Genomic DNA, 23399 nt, shown 5'->3' on the forward strand with positions numbered 1-23399 from the left:
ATGATTAAGTACGTGAAGTTTGTTTCTATCTTGATTTCTTCGACGATATATCACGTTCTTAGCAGATTGCGATTTAATAACCGATTTTTTTCTTCCTGTTAATTTTGTCCTAACGACGTAACGAAGATGTCGTGTCTCTCTTTTTATAAAAAGATTAGTTTTCCATTTAATGAATGCAAAATAAAATCCATTCCAAGTAAAATAACATTTCCTTACTTATTAATCATTTAAAATTATGATATTTATTTTTGCACTATACAATGTGAGAATGTTTCGTACATGAAAGTATAAGTCTGAAATTACTCAATTGAATTATTCTATTTGTATACATTTAATAATAAACGTTAATATAACTATATACATTTTTTCGAAACATTTAGCTTTTATAATTACATAATATCTTACTAAGAATACAGTTTTTATTATTTCATTGTTTTAAAATAATTGAAAAGATATAAAAATTAATTTCTAACATATATTATATTATGATTTTAAGTTTTTGAGATATTAATCTTTCTGAAGTGAGATCCAGTTACATATTCTGAAATGGCGAGGAAGTAATTTGTTGAATATCTTCACTTTTACTCAAATCGCGACCATATTCTTCTACGTGATCCACGGCCGACACGGATTATCACACACGCTTTAATCGAGAAGAGAAGTGTTACTCGACAGGGGCTGCTGCGGGTAGGGGTAAAGGCTATATAAGAGAACACATATCTACTTCGGTTTTATAGAGTAGAGCTAGGTCCTTGTGTCGTGTTTGTATTTTTTGGTATATTTGCAACATGGTAAGTATATGCTTTTTAAATATTTCTATTTGAATAATTCAGTGAGATAATACCATTACATAATTGAAAAAATGCATAATGTAGAGAAAAATAGATTAGAATTCTGTAACAGAGTTATTTAATAATAGATAGATAAAAACGTATTCATAAATTTTCTTTTAAGAAAATATATGTATTAATTAAATTTATAAATTAAAATTTTTGTGAATAAAATAAAAACAAGAAAATTTTATTTATATATTTCTATATATGATATAAGTAATACATTTTATTAAATAAAACTTTCTATTTTATCAAAAATGTTTAAAATTTATACAATTTTGTAAGCTAGTTTATATACTATATATATATATATATATATATATATAATATTAAAATTGACAATTGTAAATAATTTTTTATTTAAAAAATGCAAAATATAAATTATAAATTTAATTTTAATTATTTAAAGATATATAATAAAATGATAATTATTTGCTTATTAATTTCTAATAGAAATATTTCACATTTTACATAAAAAAATTTTAAACCATTTGATAGTAATGGTATTATACCATACAAAAATATAAATTTGAAAAATTAAAATTATATCATATACAAAATATAATTACAAGTATAATCAGACAAATTATAAATTATAAATTATAAATTATAAATTATAAATTATAAATTATAAATTATAAATTATTACTATAAGTTATAAATTATGATAAATAAATCATTATTTTTAATAAATAATAAATAGTGAATCTTGGGAGTTTTATACATTTATTTTCACTCACCTAAAGTAATCATTTCTCCTTGTAATGGCAATTAGTATTTCTAAAATAGCTATTATGTATAGCTTTTTCTTGATTCATGGCACTATAAAATGTGTGAAAATTCAGTTATGAAAAATAAAAAAAGGAGAAAGATGTATATACCTGTGTGAGTTTGATGATACACTTGTCGGGGGAAGTGTGGCCTGCCTTGTTCGAGAGGCGGGGCAGTACAATCTATATAAGAGTGGTCCATACCGGATGTTTGACCCAGAACTTCGCGTGCAGTGAAAGTGTGCAAATACGTTTTTGCCGGAAACGATAATGGTAAACGATCAACAAAAAATCGAATAAATGTAATTAGCCGATAATGAATGCTTCATGTATATCGATTATCATTGCTTATTCATTGTTTGTAATACTTAATTTTATTTTATGCATATAATATATTTTTGCAAAACAACTTTGTTAAATTTCTATAGACTTTATTTTAAATAAAAGATAAAAATATTTTTTATGAATTAATGATCTCATTTTTTCGACAACGGATTATATTGAAATTAATAAAATTTATCTTTTATTAAATTAATATAAATATTATCAATACTTTCAAAACATTTAAATAGAAAAATTTCTTTTTTATGCCTCCAGAAAAATAATTTAGTTTTTCTAATTTTTGAAACAAACTAATTTTTCAAAGTAATCTGATACTTAATAATCTGATACTTAATAATCTATACTTAATAATCTATATCTGATACTTAATAATCTATATATTATTGCAGGTTTATGCACAATTAAATGTGGAATTAAAAAAAGAGGAAGAGAAAGAAAAATGCGTTGATGATCGATAGCAATTTTAACTTTCTCTTTTGATTACAGAAAGTCTATTTAATATTGGGTCTGCTCGTAACGGTTGCATGTGCCGAGAAGAAAATTAATCTAGAAGATATAGAGAGGGATAATCTGAAGGCTGAGAATAAAGCTAAGAACGAGAATATCCAGACTGATGAAACGAAATACGCCGTCCAATCCAATCAGCAGCAATATCAAATACCGAATCAATATAGTACTTTGGATAGTAATTCCGAATTATATATCCAGCCCCAGAGACTGCAAGATGTAAAATATAGCGTAAGATATTAAGTCAATTAAATCATAAATTTTTATTTTTGATATATTGTATATTTTATTTTATGTTTTTATTTTGTATATTGTTTCCTTATCAACAAATCTTTATAAAAATTCTAATATAAATTTTGTAATATTATACATTTTGTAATATTATACATATTGTCATCGAAAAATATACATAGAAGAAATATTTTTTATATAATATTCAAAAATTATATCAGATAATACGTATTTACTTTCAATAATGTGTTACACATTTATTATAAAATAATATTATTTTAATTTATTGAAGTTTTTACTTTCTTTATTTTGTTTTTGTTATTAGCTACCACCCGAAGAATATGTTCAACCTAATCAATATGCTGTACAAGAAGTACAGTATAAGCAGCCAAGCCAAATTTTGCCACAGCAAAATATCCCATCAATACAATATTACGGGGGATATCAACAGCAAACAGAAATACCGGCGAGAGATGTTGCCTTCGAATCTCAAAAATTAAATTATCAACCAGAAATTGTGGTAGGCAATCAGGTTCAAAGTATTCAACAAAAAGCAATCACAGAAAAGTACACAAAAGCCATTAATAAAGGTAAAAACTAAATATGTTTAAAATATGTTTAAAAAACATAAAATGTTTTTCTAAAAATCTAAATAAAATTGGTTTTATTAATTATACATATTGCAAATAACTTTGATATTCAAATGCGCTTTCTTATTTGCAGAACCTGTTTACCTCGATGTTCCGGTGACTCAGCTGCTTTCTTATTACCCCCAATTGAATATTAATTCTTTGGCAAGCGGAAAAAGTGCCGGATTAGTGCAACCTCCGTTACATCAGTTAGCCAACAATGCGGCTCAACAAATTTCCATACCCGTATACGCTCCCGTATATAATCAAAAACAATTGGTTTCTCCCGCAAAAACATCTTACTCTACAATTGTGCCAACAACATTTGTGCCAACAAGGATCAAAGTAAGCTTAATTCGCATTTTCGAAGCCAGCGCACGCAATTGTTATATAAATAGTTATAATCACAATATTGCATATGATGATTTTAATAAAATAAGAAGAAAATTAAATTTTTTTCTACATTATAAGTAAATAAATTTATAGTATTTTTATATAAATTTTATATAAATTGTTGGTACGTTAATTATAAAATTTATCATATAATTATAAATGTTTCAGGCATCAAAAGTATCTAATACTGTCCCATTTACGTCAAAGAAAATTAATTTATCCACGCTACTGACGACGCCTGTATACGTGCAATCCCAACAATCGCCTGCTAAAGGAAAGACGCTGTTGCACACGCAAGCTTATATCATGCCGTCGCAACCACAATATGTACAGCAGTTAGTTTACACGCAGCCTGGCATAGTTTACACCGATCCTGCCGCTGCTTACAGCGATATTTATACTCGTTTACCAGCATATATTCAAGATAATTCTCTCCCTGGACAAGTGAGTCAATATCAAACCCAACAATTACAGTACGTTACACCGACGATTGTCTCCGAAGCGCCCAAAAATGTTGTACAGGAGCAAATCAGCCAAGATCCTCCACAAAATTATGTTAAGGTTTGTACGATAGACAATTGAAATAAATTTGCAACAAAATTGTCGTTTTATTCCAACAGAATAATTTATAACTTCGACTACGTTGTGTAATATATATTTTAGATATGATAAAAAGTTAGAGTTTAGTTTTATAATGGAATTGATAGTTTTATACAAACATAATACTTTAACTTCTAACTTGTCAAAGAGGGTTGTAATTAAAATTTCAAATTACGAGAACGATATCATTAATGACATTTCTAACTAATTAACATAATTTAATTAGTTTTTTTACTGTACAATACTAATTATATGCTATTATATGCTATATTATGTATTGTAAGTTTTTTAATCTCTAACATTTTTGCACTTTAATGGATGGAAAGCGTGTGTTATTTTTCATAAAAAAAACTTTAATATCTTTCTTATAGAAGTAGTAAGAGAATTATTATACATTTTGTTATTTTAATAACTCCTTTTTTGATTTTCACTGAAGCATTTATTGCGTTTTAAAATATAAAAACTGAAATATCTTAGAGATATTTTATATTATATGTTATATTATATTTATATTATATATATTATATTATATTTATATTATATTATATTATATTTATATTATATTATATTTATATTATATTATATTTATATATTTTAAATATCTTTTGCGTATTTTGTAAATTCTGAGATTCTCTTTTAATTAGTTTATTCGACGATATACAAGTATTAACTTTATTTAAACATATTCTGGGGATAGGTGCCTGAAGAACCTAAGACTCACTTCGTACCACCGCAATTGCCTCCACAAGACTTCAAATCCGGCATTACACAATTGGAACCTGTTTCTACGGAAGATGAACAATCTTTGCCGGTGCAAGATCAATCCTTGTCAGTGCAAGATCATTCCTTGTCCACAGAGCCAAGGTCACTACTTGATACATATATTCCGAGTAAAGTCATCGCTGCACAAGATACCGCCAGGTATAATAGCGAAAATAAATCACAGGATTGCTAAAATATAAATATAAAAATATTTAATATTTTAATAATTTGTCACAATTCTAGGTACGTAGAAAGACCAATAAAACTGGAAGGGGGTTTTCTTCCGTCAAAAGTAAATTTTGCACTTAAGAAGCGCAAATCCGAATGACGAGAATCTCTGTAAACGATTTGACAATTGACAAATGTCATACACAAGGGTCAGTACAGTATAAAAACATGATTATTAGTAATTATGACGACCGAGGCATATTTGCGGACGAAGATATGCTAACTGGAAATCAGCGGCATCATCGCATCTAGTCTTTCATTGGAGATTTCGCAACTTTTTATATTGTTCTCTTTTAATGTTTGTAGGGACACGCTCAGTAAACGGCGTATCTCGTGTTTAATATTTTTCAATAAAAATTGAAATAAAAAAAAAATGATAAAACCTTCTCTTCAAGTTATAGATTTGTAGAAACATATGAAAGTGTTAGTAGTAATACAAATAATTATTTTCTATAATTAATATACATTAACATATTATAATTAATTAGATAGATGCTTTTGTTTATTTTTTAAAATACGCTTTTTATTTTTGATAGAATACCGACGTATTTTGTATGTTTTTCTAATAAAATATATAGTATGTAATAAAATGACATGTATAAGTACATACTAATTATAATTATAATTAAATAATAAGAAATTGAATTGTTTTATACTGACATTTTTTATTTATTATTATTTGCATTCAATTATTTATTATTTCTTCAATATATATATTTTTAATTACATTTTTACAAATAATTTAATCAGAAATCTAAAATAATTTTAAAATAAATTGATTATATTAAATTTTATCACCACATAATCATTATTACTATAAATTACTTAAATTTGCTTTCTTACATGTACAAATATTATTTTTACAATTTTATTTTTAAATAACAATGATTTTTTTATACATTTTTTCTTTTATTTCTATTTTAATTATGTATTTCTTAATTTAATTCTATTAACTTGTCATTATAATATACTTTCGTCATTTTTTGTCTTATACATGATATATGATTTTAATAACAAACACCTAAAAATTACAGATAAATAATAATAAAGATGAAATAATAATAATATTGTTACTTATTTTAAAAATATTTATTTTTATTTATATAAATAATTTAATTATTTGTATATTAAATATAAATAATTATTTAAATATAAATAATATTGTTTTTTTTAATATTAAAAATTTAATATTAAAAATTTTAGATAAAGCAAGATAAATTTTAGATAAGTAAATAATATTAAAATATTATTTGATCTCAATGTCTGATTCATTTGATATTCAATGTCTGATTTATTGAGCACATCATTCAAAAATACTAGATAATTAATTCTTTTGATATTATAAAAATTATCAATAAATTTAAACTACTTTTCATAGTGCAATTATTTTAGTTTCAAGATTCTATCGGTTTTATTTTTATACAAATTTATTCTATGACAAAAGAAAAATCAAAGAAAAATATATGTGTATGTTTAAAATCTGCTGTACATAACTTCATCGTAAAAACTTCATCGTAAAATATTAAGATGATAATGTCAATTTAAAATAGTGATGAATCATGTAAAAAATAAAGAGCAAAAATTAAATTACTTATTATGCTATTATTAGAAAAGATAGATCAGAAGATTATATAGCTTGTACAACTATAAAGAGTTTATTACACTGAGAATGTGAAAACGATAAAGTTCTTTATCGGCAATTAGTATGTCTAAGAGCGTATAAAATTATTGATCAGCGTTGACAGTTTGTGTCTGTTTGTAACAGTTTTGCGATCTTCGCTGAAACGAATTGCGTTGATATTAAGATGTTATACATGATGGGAGGTATCTAATGTCAAGGAACGCTTTTGTAAGAATTTACGCGAGCTGCATATCAGAGAGTCCTTTATATGAGAAAGCTGATGCCACGAAGACGAGTTCAACGGTGTAGGCGCTCCGAATTCAACCGCTTGAAATTCTGATTGCCACTTTGTCATTAATTCCGCATTATGCACACAAGAGATGCTTTCTTTTTCATAAATGCATAATTTACTGGCCTTTTCTGCAGATACATTCCGCGATATGTTCAAGCTAAAATGGAATTAAATGTGCGCTGCATCCCATATACATTATACTTTTAAATATATGATAATATATGGGCTGTGTTCGTTATGAATAACGAAAGTAATTTTTCGAAGACGGCTGAATTTTATTTTTCATATAGAGTCTTTTAGATATATTTTAGATTAACATATTCGCTTATGAACGATCGGGGACATTCTTAACATCTCTTTTTTTATGAGATTCGAGACTGACCTTTTTAGTTTAAATTAAAATATGATATGCGGTAGATTAATTTGCGTAATAGAAAAAGGGTTGCGTGATCATTGCGTTGATTTGTCAGAAATCACTACGCTACTGGCAGATGTCTTCCCATATCGAACGAATAGCTTCGTTTCGCTTGTGGTGAAACTATAATGATGGTATCTCTCTCACACCAGGAGCGAGGGCATATAAGGTGGGATGTTCTGGCCTCAGCTTCATCAGTATCAAACATACACGACAAGTTCGCCAAGCCAGCAGGTTTAAGGTCGGCCGTCATGAGTCTTGTCTCTAAAGTATATGTAAGTACTTGAATCAAACTTGCCCCCGGTATTTAATGTCCTACAGGAAACTCCTCTTCTTTAACATCTTCATTTCATTACACATTATTAAATAACACTAGTGCTCATTAGTGTATAGCGTGTTCGTTATCGTAATGTGTTATGAATTAATTACATATGTGTGTCACAATCTATCAAACATTATTTAATAAAAATATGGTTTGTTACGTTTATTCTACGTCTCTGTAATTTTTTTCTGTAATTAAAAACAATAAAGTAAAGTAACGTTTCGTTAATAAAACTAAAACTTATTATTTTTCCATTAGTTATTTTAATTAATATTAATTTTTTTCTAAAGATACTATATTTTTCTACATTATATTAATATGATAAAATACAAAGTATTATGTAAAAACAAGGTCGCCTTTTTCTCTCTCTCTCTTTTTTGCACTCTTTTGCCAGTGTCGTAATATATGTACATATATTTTTTCACTATAACATTTTATTCTTCTCTTTTCTTTCACAAAAATTATTGGAGCAAAGATAATTGAAAAACAGTATTTTCTTATATTATCTAATATTAATATTCTATTAATAATCCCTAATAATGAAACATTCTATAATTATAACGAAATTGCATTTTTCACGAAACGTCACCAACGCTGTACATACAATCGAAAAACTGATAGTCGCGCGTGAATAATACGTTATTGGCAGAATTGATCGCACAAAATCCCTGTTGCAGCTGTTCTACACAAATTTAATCTCTTCGATTGAAGCTTTAATACTGAAAATCTGTGGGGAATATTTTAACAGAAATTCGGCGACCGATATCCGCTGTCATTTTTCAATGTATAATAAGCCTCGAAAAATTCTTTTTTCTTGATCATCACACAAACGTTTCCTGGATTCAATCGGATAATTACGGTGAAAGTGCCTTGGATTTTTTCTTACGTCGCACAGTCGCGATATGAGGAGGCGACGATAAAGTAGCCACGGCAGATGTGCTCTTGAGTAAGTCAGTGAAAGTCCATTGGGGATGCATGATCTCTCTCTTTCTCTCGATTATTCATCGCGAGGGGATCCGACCGCGGTTTTCGGCATTAGGTAACGTGCGGTTTCGCACCGACGTAACGATCGAGACGTCGCGAGATCGGCGTGAAATCTGCCATCTCCTCGATTGCAACATGTCGCTGGTGTTTTTACATTTCAACTGCCGTCAATTTCGATTCGAACGGCGCATTGATGAACGGTTGCTTTCGACGCATCGCGCACTCATCCTTCTTCATTCATGTCGCGTACTGAATATTTATTGGGTCATTAACGCCGGAATTGCAGCGCTGGAAGCAGCCGGTATGGTTACATTCGGAAAATCATGGGAAGGGACTTGATCGATACGATTTGTTTGAAAACATACCCTGTTTTCGATGTTTGAAAATAGATGTGATTTTATGAAAAATATTAAATGTCATTCAAATTTTATTTGTAATATATGAATATCATGTTCAATTTGCTTTTATCTTTTTATTTTAGCTTTCTTTAGCTTTTTATTTTAGCTTCTTATTTATTTAAATATATATATATTAGATATTCAAAATAATATATTAGAGCATATCGAAAATATATACGTCAAAATAAATAAATGTAAATAAATTTAAATAGAACCTAGTAGAAAATAAATTCTTTATAAATTTTATGTCACTTTTCTTATTTCGAGCCTTCCATTTACTTTTAAATAAATTGTTATTTTCATTATTTTTTCCTATTTGTCTCCTTTTAATTAATGTTTTTCCTTATTATACAATCATTTTAATATTATTAAGTTTTCATTAATTCTCTTTATAATTATTTGTACAGTTTTTCTTAAATGAAAAGTACGGTGCTTTCAACTATGTATCATGTTACGACGTAAATGTTTAAAGAAAGCGGTGAAAATTGCAAATGCGCGGTGAATGAAACCTGTTTTAATGTTGGCCGACACACTTGACTCTGACCCTACAAAAATACCTTTCCATATCCGCTCTGGCTGTTTCCCTTCAAGATTGCAATTATATACTTGTTCGTCTTCACAATTATATAAAGCTATCTTATTAAGAGAAATATTGATAAATAACACAAGCGCTATTATATTCTTTAACATGTTATGCTTCATTATGTTTGAAAAAATTCAACCGGAATTTCCTCGAAGCAATCATACGTACTCGACAAACAGGAAAGAAAAGTGAAAGTAAAGATCGCCATTATCGTAGCATCGAGATCGATGACCAATACATTGTTACATCGTTTCGCCGCGATTTCTTACACATGTCCCTGACTTTCAGATCGTTGCATTTCTATTGGCACTCGGAACGTTCTGCAACTCAAAAACTACAGAAAGCAGAAAGATCAAGGTGAACGACTCGGACAATGTCGAGCGTTTCGTTGCAGACGATGTTCCAAATAATGGCGAGAGTGCAGAGCAAGAACAAGACAGCATTGAGAAAATCATGCCTATTTTGCCACCGATAATTCTTCTAGATTTTGATAACAGCACGAGCGATAATGAGACCGCCGATGAAAAGTCGAAACGCACCGTTAACAATAACCTTGGTTATGGCTTCGACCGGAACTTCCTGCACGCCCCGCGGAAGTACAATTATTACTTTCCCGCCGGGAAAACCGGAACCACCGTGTCCATAGAGGAATCCATCAGCCCGTTCCTGCCGAGGACCATAATTGAAAAGATACCATCATCGGGCATTCAGAAACCAGTACCCGATTCGTACGCGGATCTTAGATCCCAGCAGGGATCGTATGAAAACCATGACTCGACCAGATTGAACTTCCAGAGTCCGGCAGGCTATCAGTATTATAATCCTGCGACGATATCTCAGCCCGTATTCGGGCTGCGAACGAAATTGACGAAGACGTCCGACTCTGAGCGATATCGAGGCTTCTCCTCATCCGCGAGACCTCCCGTCGAAACGTACTCAAATGTGGATTATCGAGACGACACCTACGCTTCTACTACACCGCGATCTCTGGTGCTAAATTCCGCGGAAAGGGAGACGAGTTACATCACTCCGAGTCCGCAAACTTACACGGTCTCCAGCTCAAGTCGATACGCTTACGTCACACCAAGTTCACCATCATATGCCGAAGTTAATTCTCAGAGATACTTTGGACAGAGTAATCAGCATGCGATAAACGTGCAAGGTTACTCGGTGCAAAGCTCGACGGAATCCTCGACAACTAATCCCGTCGATACTGCTTTCCTAGAAAACATTGACGTTCGATCGAAAGTGAATTCTCACGATTACATTCGACTTACTTCGAATACGGAATCTTCGACCTCTGCGTCCGACGATGTATCCAGCTACCCACAGAACATCGAATCGTTCGCTAATTTGCCCAGATACACAGTGGAGAATAATGTCAGATATGAAAACAAGATATTCTGGAAGTATCCAGACGGTAGAGTGTCCGACATGCCGCCCAGGACGTACGAAACTTATTCCGAGTACTCGTCGTTGGCGGCATTGCAGGCCGCCAGATCCCAGGACGCGTCGAAGACCGACGAGTCCGTTTCTACGGAAAACAGAGTATTGTCGCAAGGCCCGGTGCAATTTCCGATATCGCCGGAACCCAACGGTCCCCCGACCCCGTTCATCTCGGCCGAGTCTCTGTCTAGGCTGCCGCAGCAGCAGGTGTATCGATTGGGCTATCAGAATCTCGTGGGTCAGAAGCAGATTGTTCCGCAGCAGACGAGGACCGGCAGCGGAGTCTCCACGTATTCGACAACTCTTTCGCCGCTGGGGAATTCTGTCAAGTCAAATGGGAAGAATCGATACGAAACGACGAGACGACCGATCTCGAAATACATGGTGAACAGTCCGAATCCGGAGTACATCGATTCTTACACCACGGAGAGCGCTCCGAGGAGTACGACGCCCAGCAAAGCTTTCCTATCATCGAGTGAGTTAATATTTTACATCATATTTTATGATCTCTTTATATTTTATTATAATATATGTGCATAATAATTATACAATGGTTTAAAAAAATTGACCATCCGCAAAAAAATGTAATTATTTTTTATAATATTTAATACTCAATATGAGTTTGGCCTCAAAAGTAATCTATTAATAATAATATATATAATTTAGAGAAATTTGAAGTTAAACAGTCATAAAAAAATATTTTTATGTAATATACTATGCTACATATACAGCTACAATATATATGATCTGCTAAAAAAGTTTCATATTCCCTTCAAAATATATTAAATATACTACTTAAATATATTACTATAAATTTCATAAAACAAATTGAGGCCAAAATTAAGTATTAAATATGAAAAAAACACAAAGAATAATTATTTTTTCTTATCACAATCTTTTTTATTGAATCATGTTTATTTAACGATTGTATGTTCTCAGCTCACAAAAATTCAGCCAAGAAAATTAACGCGAACGGCAAGAATCTGGAAAATTATTCAAATCTGCAATATGGAGACTTATTGAATTATAATCCATCGATCTCGCAGTACATCAAGAATCCCGCATCCATTCTCAATGTGCGACCGACTTTTGTGCAAACCGGAAACTCTCTGATACCCGTAATTATTTTAAGAGTAGACGGCGTACCACCTATTCAACACAATGCTACGCCAAACATCAATTTAAAGGCCCTTCTGCAACAATATCTTCTTCAATATGCCAGAAGTATAGAAGAATTGGCACGTCCGACCAATTATGATTTTGGCAGTAATCAATTTCTAAAGGATCAACAGCCATTATCCACGAGTCCACTGCGACAATTGGTACAATTGATACAAAATAGTAATACTCAAGATCTAGTTGGTAATCCTACGGAATCTTACGTCGGTAGATCGAGTTATGAAGCAAGCAATTCGGATGTCGGGAAAAGTCTCTCGAGCGTAAAATACGGCGAACGCACAGCAATCCGACCGAAAGTGAAGAGTGTGCAAATCGTGGAGGATCCGAGGTTCGAAAATTATAGAATTAAAAACTGAATAAATGATAAAGAGCAGAAAAAAATTATGAAGAGAGAGAATCTTTAACTTTCGTGTTCTATCGTTCAATTTATTCGTTTTATTCGTTTTTTTTTATTTTTCCGTTAATTGAGTTATACTTTAAAGAAAGTTGAAATTTTAAAAAGCAATAATTATGTTATTAATTGACATTTTATACTAATTGTGATAAAAATAAAAATTTATATTTTTTTAATTGGCAAAGATATCTATTTTGACTTATATTATATCTTTTATCAATTTAACTTTTCCAAATTAAAATAAAAAATTAAATACATAAAATGTTAAATATATTAATACGAAAATAATTGATATATAATCAAACACGAAAGTTAAATCAAAACGACTGATCAATATACGATACATTAGTTGCCAGTAATGATATCAAATCCAAAATTTATCATATAAAAAAATTTTTTTACGATTTTTATTTCAAAATATTAAAGAATTATAATTCTACTTTATATTTTTTTTATTGTACTTTATATGGCAATTATATTTTAGTCTCGCGAATAAAACATTTCGTGCCATGAAACAATTAAAGGAAGCGATAAGATAATCGACAATCGAATATTAGTAATAGTATTTAATATGGGTTTGTGCAATGTATTATAATGTCTACATTATGTACCTGCGCTACTGATTTGCTGAGAATCGGAATCTGTTGGTATTAATACTTCTTGTTGTTCTCGGGAAAACAGTAGTAACCGAAGCACACATGTGGCTTTGCGAATGTACTTATAAAAAATTAACCAAATTTTTATACTTCGTAAAGGTACCTTTTGAATCGTAGTGCTTAAGTTTTACACAATTTAAGATACTCATAACTTGTATATGAATTATTGTAAACTAATAAAGTAACCAAATAAGATACAACTTTTTATACAAATTACGTTATTATTATTTATACCTTTTATATAAATTAATTGTTTTTATAAAAAAAGACATAAATCTTTCTACTTTATGTTTGCATATTTTTTATTAATTAAATTTAAACCCTGTCGAATGTTGCTTATTTTGGAAATATTATATTGGTTCCACAAACTTTTAATCTAAAAAATTTTCTATTATATTTTACAAATAAGTTTCCTTCTTTTAAATATATATATGGTGATATATATTTTATTAAATAAAGATAAAGATTGTATATAAAGATTAATTAAAAGTAATAATAATTATATATAAAACAAAGAATTATAAATGAATTATGATTTAAATCAAAATAAATATAAATTAGAATCTCTATATTTATTAAGATATCTCTATAATTATTAAGATATGGTTAAATTAAAATCTCTATGTGATTACTAAGATATGATTTCCTGTTTTTATGTATTCTTATTTCCTTTCTCATATTTAATATAGCTTGAAGCCTCAAATTTACTCATTTAAAATTTTAGTTATGGAGTAAGACTTTCTAAAACGACTATTAGCATATTATACTATAAAAACCTTAAATAATCCATAAAATCTAAAAAATATAAAACTTTAAAAATGAATTACTGGATATCTTTTTTATTAATTATTTTTTATCAGATATAGGATTTTTTTCAGTTATCATGTTCATATAGTTTTCAGATAATTAACTATCGGAACGAAGATAATAATAAATTTAATACAATTTTATAATAATTAACTATTGAAACAAAGATAACAATAAATTTAATACAATTCTATAAAAAATAAGTAATAAAATATAATATTCTTTAATCTTGCGAAAATAAACTGTTTCAATAAAATTTTAAAATTTAAAAAGAAATAAGTAATAATAAAAATTAAAAATAAGAGAGATGTATAATTAATGATTTTCTTCGATATTTTTACTTTTAAAGAAAGTTACTCTGAATTTCAGAATTGGTTATAAAAATCGCAATTAAAAAGCAATTCTTATAAAAATTTAATTAAAAGGACATTCTATATGATATATTGTATGGTGTACATTATCTGATTATTTTGAAAAATAATGATGCACTTTAGACTGACATCTAATTATTTATTCAAACAATAATGCAGTTTAGAAACATAGTTATTAACTTTTTCTAAAATAATCATGTAGTATATATAAATAAAGTAAAAGTTTCCTCCTTTACAGGAAGAATTATCATGAATCCATGTGTCATACATCAGTGATCACTCGGCGCAATTACGTATTTATTCGATATGGACAATGCGTAAACGTTCTTTTGTGTACGCACGTATTAATGTTTATAATAATTTATAAATATTCCAAATTAATAAAAGAGATTTATCATCACACAATAGTGCATATGTAAGTATATCCGATACATGTATATCGATGTAATCGAGGCTGTTGAACCGGGCAATTAACGTTAATTATCTGACAGAAGTTTAAAAAGACGTTCAACTCATGCTACAGTAGTTATTAATTCTACGTTTTCACAACGAAAAGCGTCGATGATATCTATGTTGCATCTACGGCAATTAAACGCAAGGCATTAAACTGAACGCTCAAACACGAAACATACATGCAGGGAAAAGATCGGCCCGTGTTACACACGGACATTCATCTACGTTCGTAGGCTGTATTGGGAGAAGTAGCCGTACCAGGTGTAATGCGTGTGTTCTAGAGCGCATAAAACTACGGCGGGAAAAGTATTGGCAAATTATGTTTGGTCCTGTCGAAGCCGAAAACTGGAGAAACTGCGAAGCACCGGAAGTATATTTCATGATCGATGCAATCGCAATGCAAGATCCTTGGATGCGCTTCTTGCATCTTATCACGTACATATTTCAGAAGATCGCCATTGGCGCTATTTTCCTTTGATTTATGATGTTCCTCAACAGCATCCTTCGCGTGAATTTTTCAAAGATGATGATCTCGATTACAAATCAGCCTTCTTTTGTAAAATGTGCATTGCACTGGAAGATGATTCTGTCCCATTCTTTATGTCATCTCGTTGCTCATATCCATTTCCGCACATGGTGATTTCGCTGCTCGAGTTCTATAATAATGAAAAGTGGCATCACATTTTGCGATATATTGGACAACATTTCTCCTGGCTCGCTCGCGTGTCGCGAATGAAAGTATCCTCCGCTGTCTGGTCTACAGGATAATATTTAGAACGATATTTTTCACTTAGCCATCAGACTGTATAAAGAAAATCGCATATCTACTATATGGCTCAGTTCTCGCGTGGAAGCTCGCCACGCAGGGTCCTTGGAATTATAAGGCGAGGATAGGAGAACGAATGGTCGAAATCAATGTGTACGCGGAGTATAGTGTGACACACGGATCTTTTTGATTGTGTTTGATTTTTCGAGGGATCTCAAAGAGTCAGCACGTTCGACGAAAATGATCCTATATTATGTAAGTACTTGGATTAAAGTACTTTGTGAAAGTGTAAAGTTTATTGTGTGTTTATTGTAGTGACAAAATCAGTTAATTTCTGTGTAGATAAATAGTAAGAAGGAACCTAATAGAGAACCTTCTACAGAATTTTATATATATATATATATATATATATATATATATATATATATTAATGAATAAATTATATATGAATATCCTCTAAAAATATTTTTCAATATTTTGTCAGTGACAGAATTTTCTCATATAGATAAAATATTGAAAAATATTTTTAGAAGATATTCATATATAATTTATTAATTTATAAAATATATTTTCAATAACATGTAACATGTATAGAAAAAAAGTATTCTTTATGGTGAGTAGAATGAGTATCCTTAAAGCTTGGTTTATTCATCTATCATCACTCTTTTTAAAACACATATATATGTATATGTAAATGTATACTTTCACTATATACTGCTAAAATGCTTTATACTTTAGTTATTGCTCTTTTGTTATTGCTCTTTTATTACTGCGCTTTTAATGTTTTGTTGTGAAAACTTTTATCGTTATGTGATTTATGCTTATTCTTTCTCTTTTCTTTCTCAACAAACACAACATTTATCCTTTTTAAATTATTTACTTTAAAAAGATGCTTAGGATTCATATTAAATTAAAAATAATTTTATTCATGATGGAGAAACTTTTTTCATTGCGTGCGCTTCTTATCTTATGAATAGTATTATGATCTATTAAGATTACGATAATTAGTAAATACTTTCCTTGTAACTAGTTAAAAATTTTAATAATAAAGTTATAAAAATAACTTATAAGTAAGTTTAATTTATTAATTTAAATTGCAGCAGTTTAATTGTAAAATTAAATAAATATTTTTTGTTAACTATTGTAGATACTGATAAAAATATACTATAAATAAATTACAAATTTATAAAAGTATTGCATATATTATTATGTCAAATCAAACTAATTAAATTTATTAACTTGAAACATACTTCGACTTTTAAAAATAATTTATTGACTAGTATTTAGCACTTTTAATAAATATTTTTAATTTTAATAAAAATCTTTTTATTTATATTATGTGTTAATGTTATAATTAGGTAATTAAACTTAAGTACAGATAAGTAAAATAAAAGCGTGCACACAAATTATATTGAAAATTATGGAAAACTTATTATTTACATATATTAGTAACATTAAATGCTTTTCAAATTTGATAACCGAGACTGTTTCTAATTAGACATAAAGACAGGTATATTAACGAGAGTTTATTTCAATCGACAACTTCGACCGACTTGTTTAACGATAGGCATGAAGAATTACATAGTTTAAATTAGCTATGTTTTCTCCGCAATTACTTTTCACCGGCACTCTCTAAACGGTCGAGATATGTGTTAGTTGTGCGTGTTTCTGCATTTTATAAAGGAAAAGTCATTTATCATACAATTGTACACTCCGAGCTTTGATAATTTTTTTGCTATTTAAAATTATTAACTTAGCAATCATACTTGCATGGAGGGTCTATTACTGTCAAATGCTCATGAATCGGTGAGAAAGTCTACGAAGATTTGCTTCCGTGCACATTCAGTCCTTCTATCGTACACGCTCTGGCATTTTACTTTTCTAGTCTGCTTTTCTTTTCTAGGTCATCTCCTTGACAAAACAACAATTAACACTGCTTACTATCATACATAGAGCGACTATCCAAACTTTGCAATGCATATGTTACTTTCTTCTTTAAAAGTGTGATATATTCAAGATATATCTTTAAAATTTTCATATTTTTATAGCAATTTTTCTTGTTTATTGCCAATTATATTGTGAAATTTTTTAATTATACCATATATTATGTAAAAATGTATTCCTTGTAATAAAATTTTCATTTTCAGTTAAAAATGTAGTTTTTTGATGAAAATATATTCTACATGAAAATCTTGCGTTGCATTGCGTATGTCTTTAATTAATTCTTATTTTATATTTTACGTTATATTTAGTTTTATAGATCATATAATATTTATGATATTTTTATTTAAGTAAATTTACTAGTAATTATTGATAGTTTATTTAATTAAGCAGTTTATTAATTTATTTAATCAAATTTCAACTGCAATTTAATACTACTTCATTTTTCGTAGGTCATATTGGTGGTTCTCAGTTGGCCACAAATAAGATGCACAGAGGACGCCAACTTGGAAAGTGATGAGATTTTCGATCAAATCGCAACTGCATCGGAGAATACAATAGAGGCTATAAAACATTCGAGCACGAATTCGAAAAATCCTCAAGAGCAAGATTCGAGCATATCGTCGTCAGAAAGCGCAACGGTACATTATGAAAATTCTAATGGTTTCGTGCCTATCGTGCCGTCTGTTTCTCCATCATATAACGATCCTGATTCGTACGACTCATCGTCAGAGATCGACGATTCTGAGCAGCAGGAGAACGAGTCTGAAGAGAGCAACGCGAGGAATGTCGTAAGTGCTCAAGACAGCTCGGAGATGGCGAAAAAATTTGAGGAAGACTTAGCGTATTCCTCGGAAGCGAGGATTTTCTTGAATTATCCTGGATCGTTGACGAATCGTAGGTCTTTCGATTTCCAGGAAGGGCGGACGAATGAATTCGAGTTGCTGAAGATCAACAATGACACTCCCGCGGTGGCCAATTACCAGGAATTTTACGAGAATGTACGCAGCACGGTGAACACCGAGACTGACAGCGACCCTAACACGTCTTCTTCGGAGAGCTCGAACGAAGGAAGAGGGAATAAAATCAGGAACTATGCCCACAATTACGGTCAGCAGTCGCAGCAAATTAATGATGAAGATTCTTACGCGCAATATTCGTATGACGCGCAAGATACGAAGAAAATTACGCACGAGCAGGAGAAAGTTACTGATAATTATCGCCAGCAAGTTGCCGCGAATTACGATGGTCACGGACAAAATGCAGCGACGGTCTCATCTTCATCAAGGACGAATTATCAAGTTAATGAACTCGCTCATAGCGGAACTTACGATAATGTGCCGCAATTGTCCAGGACACATTATAGATTTAAGCCGGTCGTGGTTACTGAGGCGAACAATCATAAAACGGACATGAAATTTGATAATCATCTGCTTAATAGCGCCCCGGACACAACCTTGGAGTCTTCTAGCTCGGAGATGTCAAATCGCTACCAAGTTTATAATGACAACAGGCAACGTAGTTATCATCGCACGGAAGACTCTAAGAATCTCTCGGACGAAAGTACAGATTATTCCGAGTACATCGAGCGACCGAGAGTGCAGAAGACTCGAAGACGTCCGTCGTATAGTGATTCTTCTAGGAAACTTCCGAAAGAACATCGCGGCACAATGAACGACAGTACGGAAGAAGACAAGCAGAAATACAACTCCTCGAAAATAAGATCACACCGATATAAAGTGAAGGCGAATCCATGGCTCAATGATCCTAGTATAAATCACGATGAGAGCGTCGAGGACGTTAAATACGGTTCCAGAGGCAGTAATACAGAAACAAAAAGCTCCAAAGCACAAAATAGCTCTAGATCAAAAATCAATTCATGGAATCAGATCTCTCCGAGTGTCGAGGTTTCTCGCTCAAACGGAGTCGAATTGAATCAGGTTGAAAAGCCAAAGTTCTTGATTAATTTCGTACCTGTAGCGAACTTCGATCACGCAACCGCGTTAGGTAATAGTCAAGGTTTTGACATGTCCAATGCAGTTTTGCAAAACGTTGCCACTGTCGCACCAATCGGAGCGTTTAGCACGACTACTCCTCTTCTAAATACTCCTCAGCCTGTTATTGCTCAGAATTTTGCTCAATTATCGAAGAATTTGGTAAACTTGCAGAATTTGGTTTCCACGCCGATACCTGATATTATCGTCGGTCAGAATACTTTCCAAAATCCTGTGCAGGTTTTTCTTCCTCATCCAAATGAACAAAACAAGAATCTGAGGGGCTATTTGCCAAGTACCATGACACCGGTGTTTGCCCTAACATCCAGCCTGAGCCCAGCATTGCAGAATATACGAGTTCAGAATGTGCAGAGTAACAACGTAACGCCGCGAACGACGTTTACTATAACGCCGGCTCCTACCGTCGTTCAACAGATGCCGATAAATCAAGTGCACTCTGGCATACAGCAACTGATAGTACCGCAACCGACTCTTCAAACATACCCGAATTTTCTGCAAACGCCGCTTCAGACAACTCAGATACATGTAAATCCTCATGGATTGCAAGGTCAACATTTTTTACATCATGGTAATTTACAGATACAAAATTCGCCGACGACACCCACGCTGCTGCCTAGTCAGACAATGCCCGAAAGCAGGATCGTGGAATCGCAGAATAAGAAGAACGCGTTCTCTGCTTCTGGCACAAATTTTGTAGCCTCCGCGAATCTAGCCGTTGGTCAAAACGAACAGAAGCAACCGACTAACGTCAATTCCTACTATCTGCAGAATCCGAATACGCAGCAGATTGTGAAACCTCAAGAAATAGTGCCGAATATATTGCAACCTGGTGCGACTTTAAACGGTATAACCATAAACACTCAACAGCTGATTCCTCAACAAAATGGTAATTTTATTTTGCAACAGCCACGTGATCAGATGCAATATGTCAAGCTACAAAGTAACGGCGCGGATGCTATGCATCAAGCTTCATTAAATAAAAATTTGATAAAAAATCATAGACTAGGCAGCATCACACTGCAGGCTATCGATAACACGGCTAGTCATTCGAGCAATATTAACAACGTGAATGCGCTTGAGCCATCATCAGGGAACGCGCATCTTCCGAACGTGGGTACTAAAAACGTCGAAATCGTAAATCCCAACATTAAACCAAGTCAAACTGACACGACATTCCAGACGATGAACTATCCGACTACTGTTCTGACGACGCCTATTCCAATTTTCAGTACGATCGCTCCACAGACTGTTAATTTTCCAAATTACGTGAATTCGTTGACAGAGAATAAAGCTAAGCAAGTAGGCACGTTCCAGAATCAGGAACCGATGTTTAATCCTATTAATTTTGTCCCGAACGTTGACATCATTAAAGATCAGAATGCTCTCAATAATAAACCGATTCACGAACCTATTCAGCAAGGTTTGAACTTGGTGCCCGTCGTGCCCGGAGGTAACTTCTTCAAACCGTCACTCGCGGCGCAAAGCGAATTAATTGTAAAGCCGAAGCTGACCTCGGATTTGCAAAAGTATGCTGAGGAGATGTTTAAAGAATCTCTAAAGACGATGTACAATTCACAGAAATGGAATAATGATAGAAAACCTCAGGAAAACGGTCAAAATGATTCCGAAGCGAGTGACTTGGCAAAGCTGAGACTCGAAATGCAGAAATTAAGAGCTTCCTTGAAGGAGTCAAAATATAAAGACACTCTCGAGGCGCATCAGAGTATGCATAATGTGCGCACGACTAATGCGCCAAAATCTTCGAATAAAAAGAAACCAGATCCGTTGCTAACGACCTTGGAACATTTGCTGAAAACTCGACCTCATGGACCGATACATATTTATCATGGCCTTGTTAAACCAGATCAGAAACGTAAACCGGAAGATTCGACCTTCGATTTTGATAACTTCAAAGATGAGAGTCATATAAGGGAATTTCTCACGCCACCAAAATCGAAACCTTCGCATTCGACAAGTCCTTTTCACGACAAGCCGAAGAAACGACCAGGATCCATGAGGTTTAAAAATAATCCGAGAAGACCGGCAAGACCGAGCAATTTGCAACATAAATACGGCGGTCTACAATCGTCCTCTAGCGATATACATTTATATGTTGATCCAGATACATTCAACTATGATTCTAAGCATCAACCGTCCTTTGATAGATACACAGCATTCACTACAGCGTCACCAGAAATTGATAAAATGCTGAGAGAATTCAAGTCGAATAACAAGAATTATGATATTAATCATCCCAGAATGCATAATTTGCTCGGTTTATTGATGAAGAATAAACAATTACCTACCAGAAGCCCACAAAATTATTTTCGCGACAAGGATCAGGTGAGAGAATATTTCGAGAATGAAAAGCATCGGCTGCAGCAGCAGTTTTATAACGACGCCCTAAAGGATTACATGAATGAGAGGTCCGACGTCGCGTCGCCATCGGATTCGATTATCAATAAGACAGTTTATTCGGGGATTGGCACCGCATAAATCCGTAATCAAAAGTATAAGCGAGATATTCGATCACGAGATGCGTTTACTGTATCTGCGCGTGATTTATAATCTACTCGCAAGAGACTAGAAATAGGTAATAAGTATGTTTTTGTTCGATAAAAAAAGAAAAGCGGACAAATTTTTTCTTATTCGCTCAATAAAAACTGCATAGTGTTCAGTATTGATCGCATTATTCACGCTATGAGTAATTAATTATAGTAAGTAACATTTTATACGGAAATATTGAAAAATTAATCGTTAATGTGTTTGTATGAAACACTCGAATCGAGAGGAAAGAAAAATCGCTCATTTGTAAGACGTTCTAGCGAATATTATGTGTAAATATTAATTTAAACAAAAAATATATACATCTTGTAATTTGTACAGTGTTTGTTGCGCTTATTTTATTTTTTCATCGATATATTTTTCATTTATCTGTTTGTAAAAACGTATATAAGAATAAAAAAAATTACATAAATTTTTTTTCATATCGTGGAAAAATTAAAAAATTTTGCAGAAGAGAGGTAAGTAGTAAAATTTCATTTTTTACTAGCTAAATATAACTGCATAAAAATTTATTTCTAAATGAATTAAATATTTTTTTAAGATACTTTTTTTAAAATACTTTTTATTTGATATCAGAATAATTTAATTATTATGTGTGTATACTTAAATTTTTAGATTAAAAATGCTTCTCTTAAATCATAATATAAAAAGAAAAATTTAATAAATTAATTTATACTTTTGACATTATTGCTTTAAAAATTGCTTCCAAAATCAATCTTTTAAGTTTTTATACTAACAGTCTCGAGATAAGATGTTTTTATGATTGCATGATGTTAATATTCATAGTACTTTTTCCAATCTTTCTATTACAAAATCAGATTGGAATTTAAATTTTATTATAAAACTAGTCTAATAGAAACATTTAATGTACTATCTCAAAGAAAAAACATTATTAT

The 23399-nt window shown here is 31.3% G+C and overlaps 3 protein-coding genes across 4 annotated transcripts; all 3 read left to right on the plus strand.

Annotated features, from left to right (window-relative positions):
- The first annotated feature begins 743 nt into the window (after positions 1-743).
- LOC105254524 lies at positions 744-5641 on the plus strand. Of its 2 annotated transcripts, none has more exons than XM_011263281.3 (7): positions 744-791; positions 2432-2683; positions 3009-3273; positions 3407-3657; positions 3874-4266; positions 5003-5226; positions 5311-5641. In XM_011263281.3, the coding sequence occupies exons 1-7, from the start codon at positions 789-791 to the stop codon at positions 5393-5395; spliced, it is 1473 nt and encodes a 490-aa protein (XP_011261583.1). In that variant the 5' UTR covers positions 744-788; the 3' UTR covers positions 5396-5641. The 2 variants fall into 2 exon arrangements, with proteins under 2 accessions (XP_011261583.1, XP_025267503.1); XM_025411718.1 differs by lacking the exon at positions 744-791 and adding an exon at positions 1821-1876.
- A 2208-nt stretch (positions 5642-7849) lies between these two features.
- On the plus strand, positions 7850-12900 carry LOC105254537. Its single transcript, XM_011263293.3, has 3 exons — positions 7850-7898; positions 10199-11831; positions 12296-12900. Exons 1-3 carry the CDS (start codon positions 7875-7877, stop codon positions 12889-12891), a joined length of 2253 nt encoding a protein of 750 aa, XP_011261595.3. The 5' UTR covers positions 7850-7874; the 3' UTR covers positions 12892-12900.
- Positions 12901-16144: 3244 nt separating this feature from the next.
- Positions 16145-22434, plus strand: LOC112638995 (protein PF14_0175-like). The gene is made up of 4 exons (XM_025411710.1): positions 16145-16237; positions 18376-20340; positions 20386-20824; positions 20906-22434. The coding sequence occupies exons 1-4, from the start codon at positions 16223-16225 to the stop codon at positions 22432-22434; spliced, it is 3948 nt and encodes a 1315-aa protein (XP_025267495.1). The 5' UTR covers positions 16145-16222.
- Positions 22435-23399: the final 965 nt, after the last annotated feature.

This window comes from Camponotus floridanus, unplaced genomic scaffold (assembly GCF_003227725.1).
Source record: "Camponotus floridanus strain SB8 unplaced genomic scaffold, Cflo_v7.5 scaffold42, whole genome shotgun sequence".
Taxonomy (NCBI): domain Eukaryota; kingdom Metazoa; phylum Arthropoda; class Insecta; order Hymenoptera; family Formicidae; genus Camponotus; species Camponotus floridanus.

Excerpts from the sequence above, each read along its gene's own strand:
- LOC105254524 (XM_011263281.3), top strand. Across the intron at positions 3,658-3,873 it reads TTGTGCCAACAAGGATCAAA|GCATCAAAAGTATCTAATAC; the intron begins GTAAGCTTAATT and ends TAAATGTTTCAG. Across the intron at positions 4,267-5,002 it reads CTCCACAAAATTATGTTAAG|GTGCCTGAAGAACCTAAGAC; the intron begins GTTTGTACGATA and ends TTCTGGGGATAG.
- LOC105254537 (XM_011263293.3), top strand. The coding sequence starts at position 7,875 with ATGAGTCTTGTCTCTAAAGTATAT. Across the intron at positions 7,899-10,198 it reads GTCTTGTCTCTAAAGTATAT|ATCGTTGCATTTCTATTGGC; the intron begins GTAAGTACTTGA and ends CCTGACTTTCAG. Across the intron at positions 11,832-12,295 it reads CAAAGCTTTCCTATCATCGA|CTCACAAAAATTCAGCCAAG; the intron begins GTGAGTTAATAT and ends GTATGTTCTCAG.
- LOC112638995 (XM_025411710.1), top strand. Across the intron at positions 20,341-20,385 it reads CTATAACGCCGGCTCCTACC|CAACTGATAGTACCGCAACC; the intron begins GTCGTTCAACAG and ends TCTGGCATACAG. Across the intron at positions 20,825-20,905 it reads GCTGATTCCTCAACAAAATG|CTTCATTAAATAAAAATTTG; the intron begins GTAATTTTATTT and ends CTATGCATCAAG.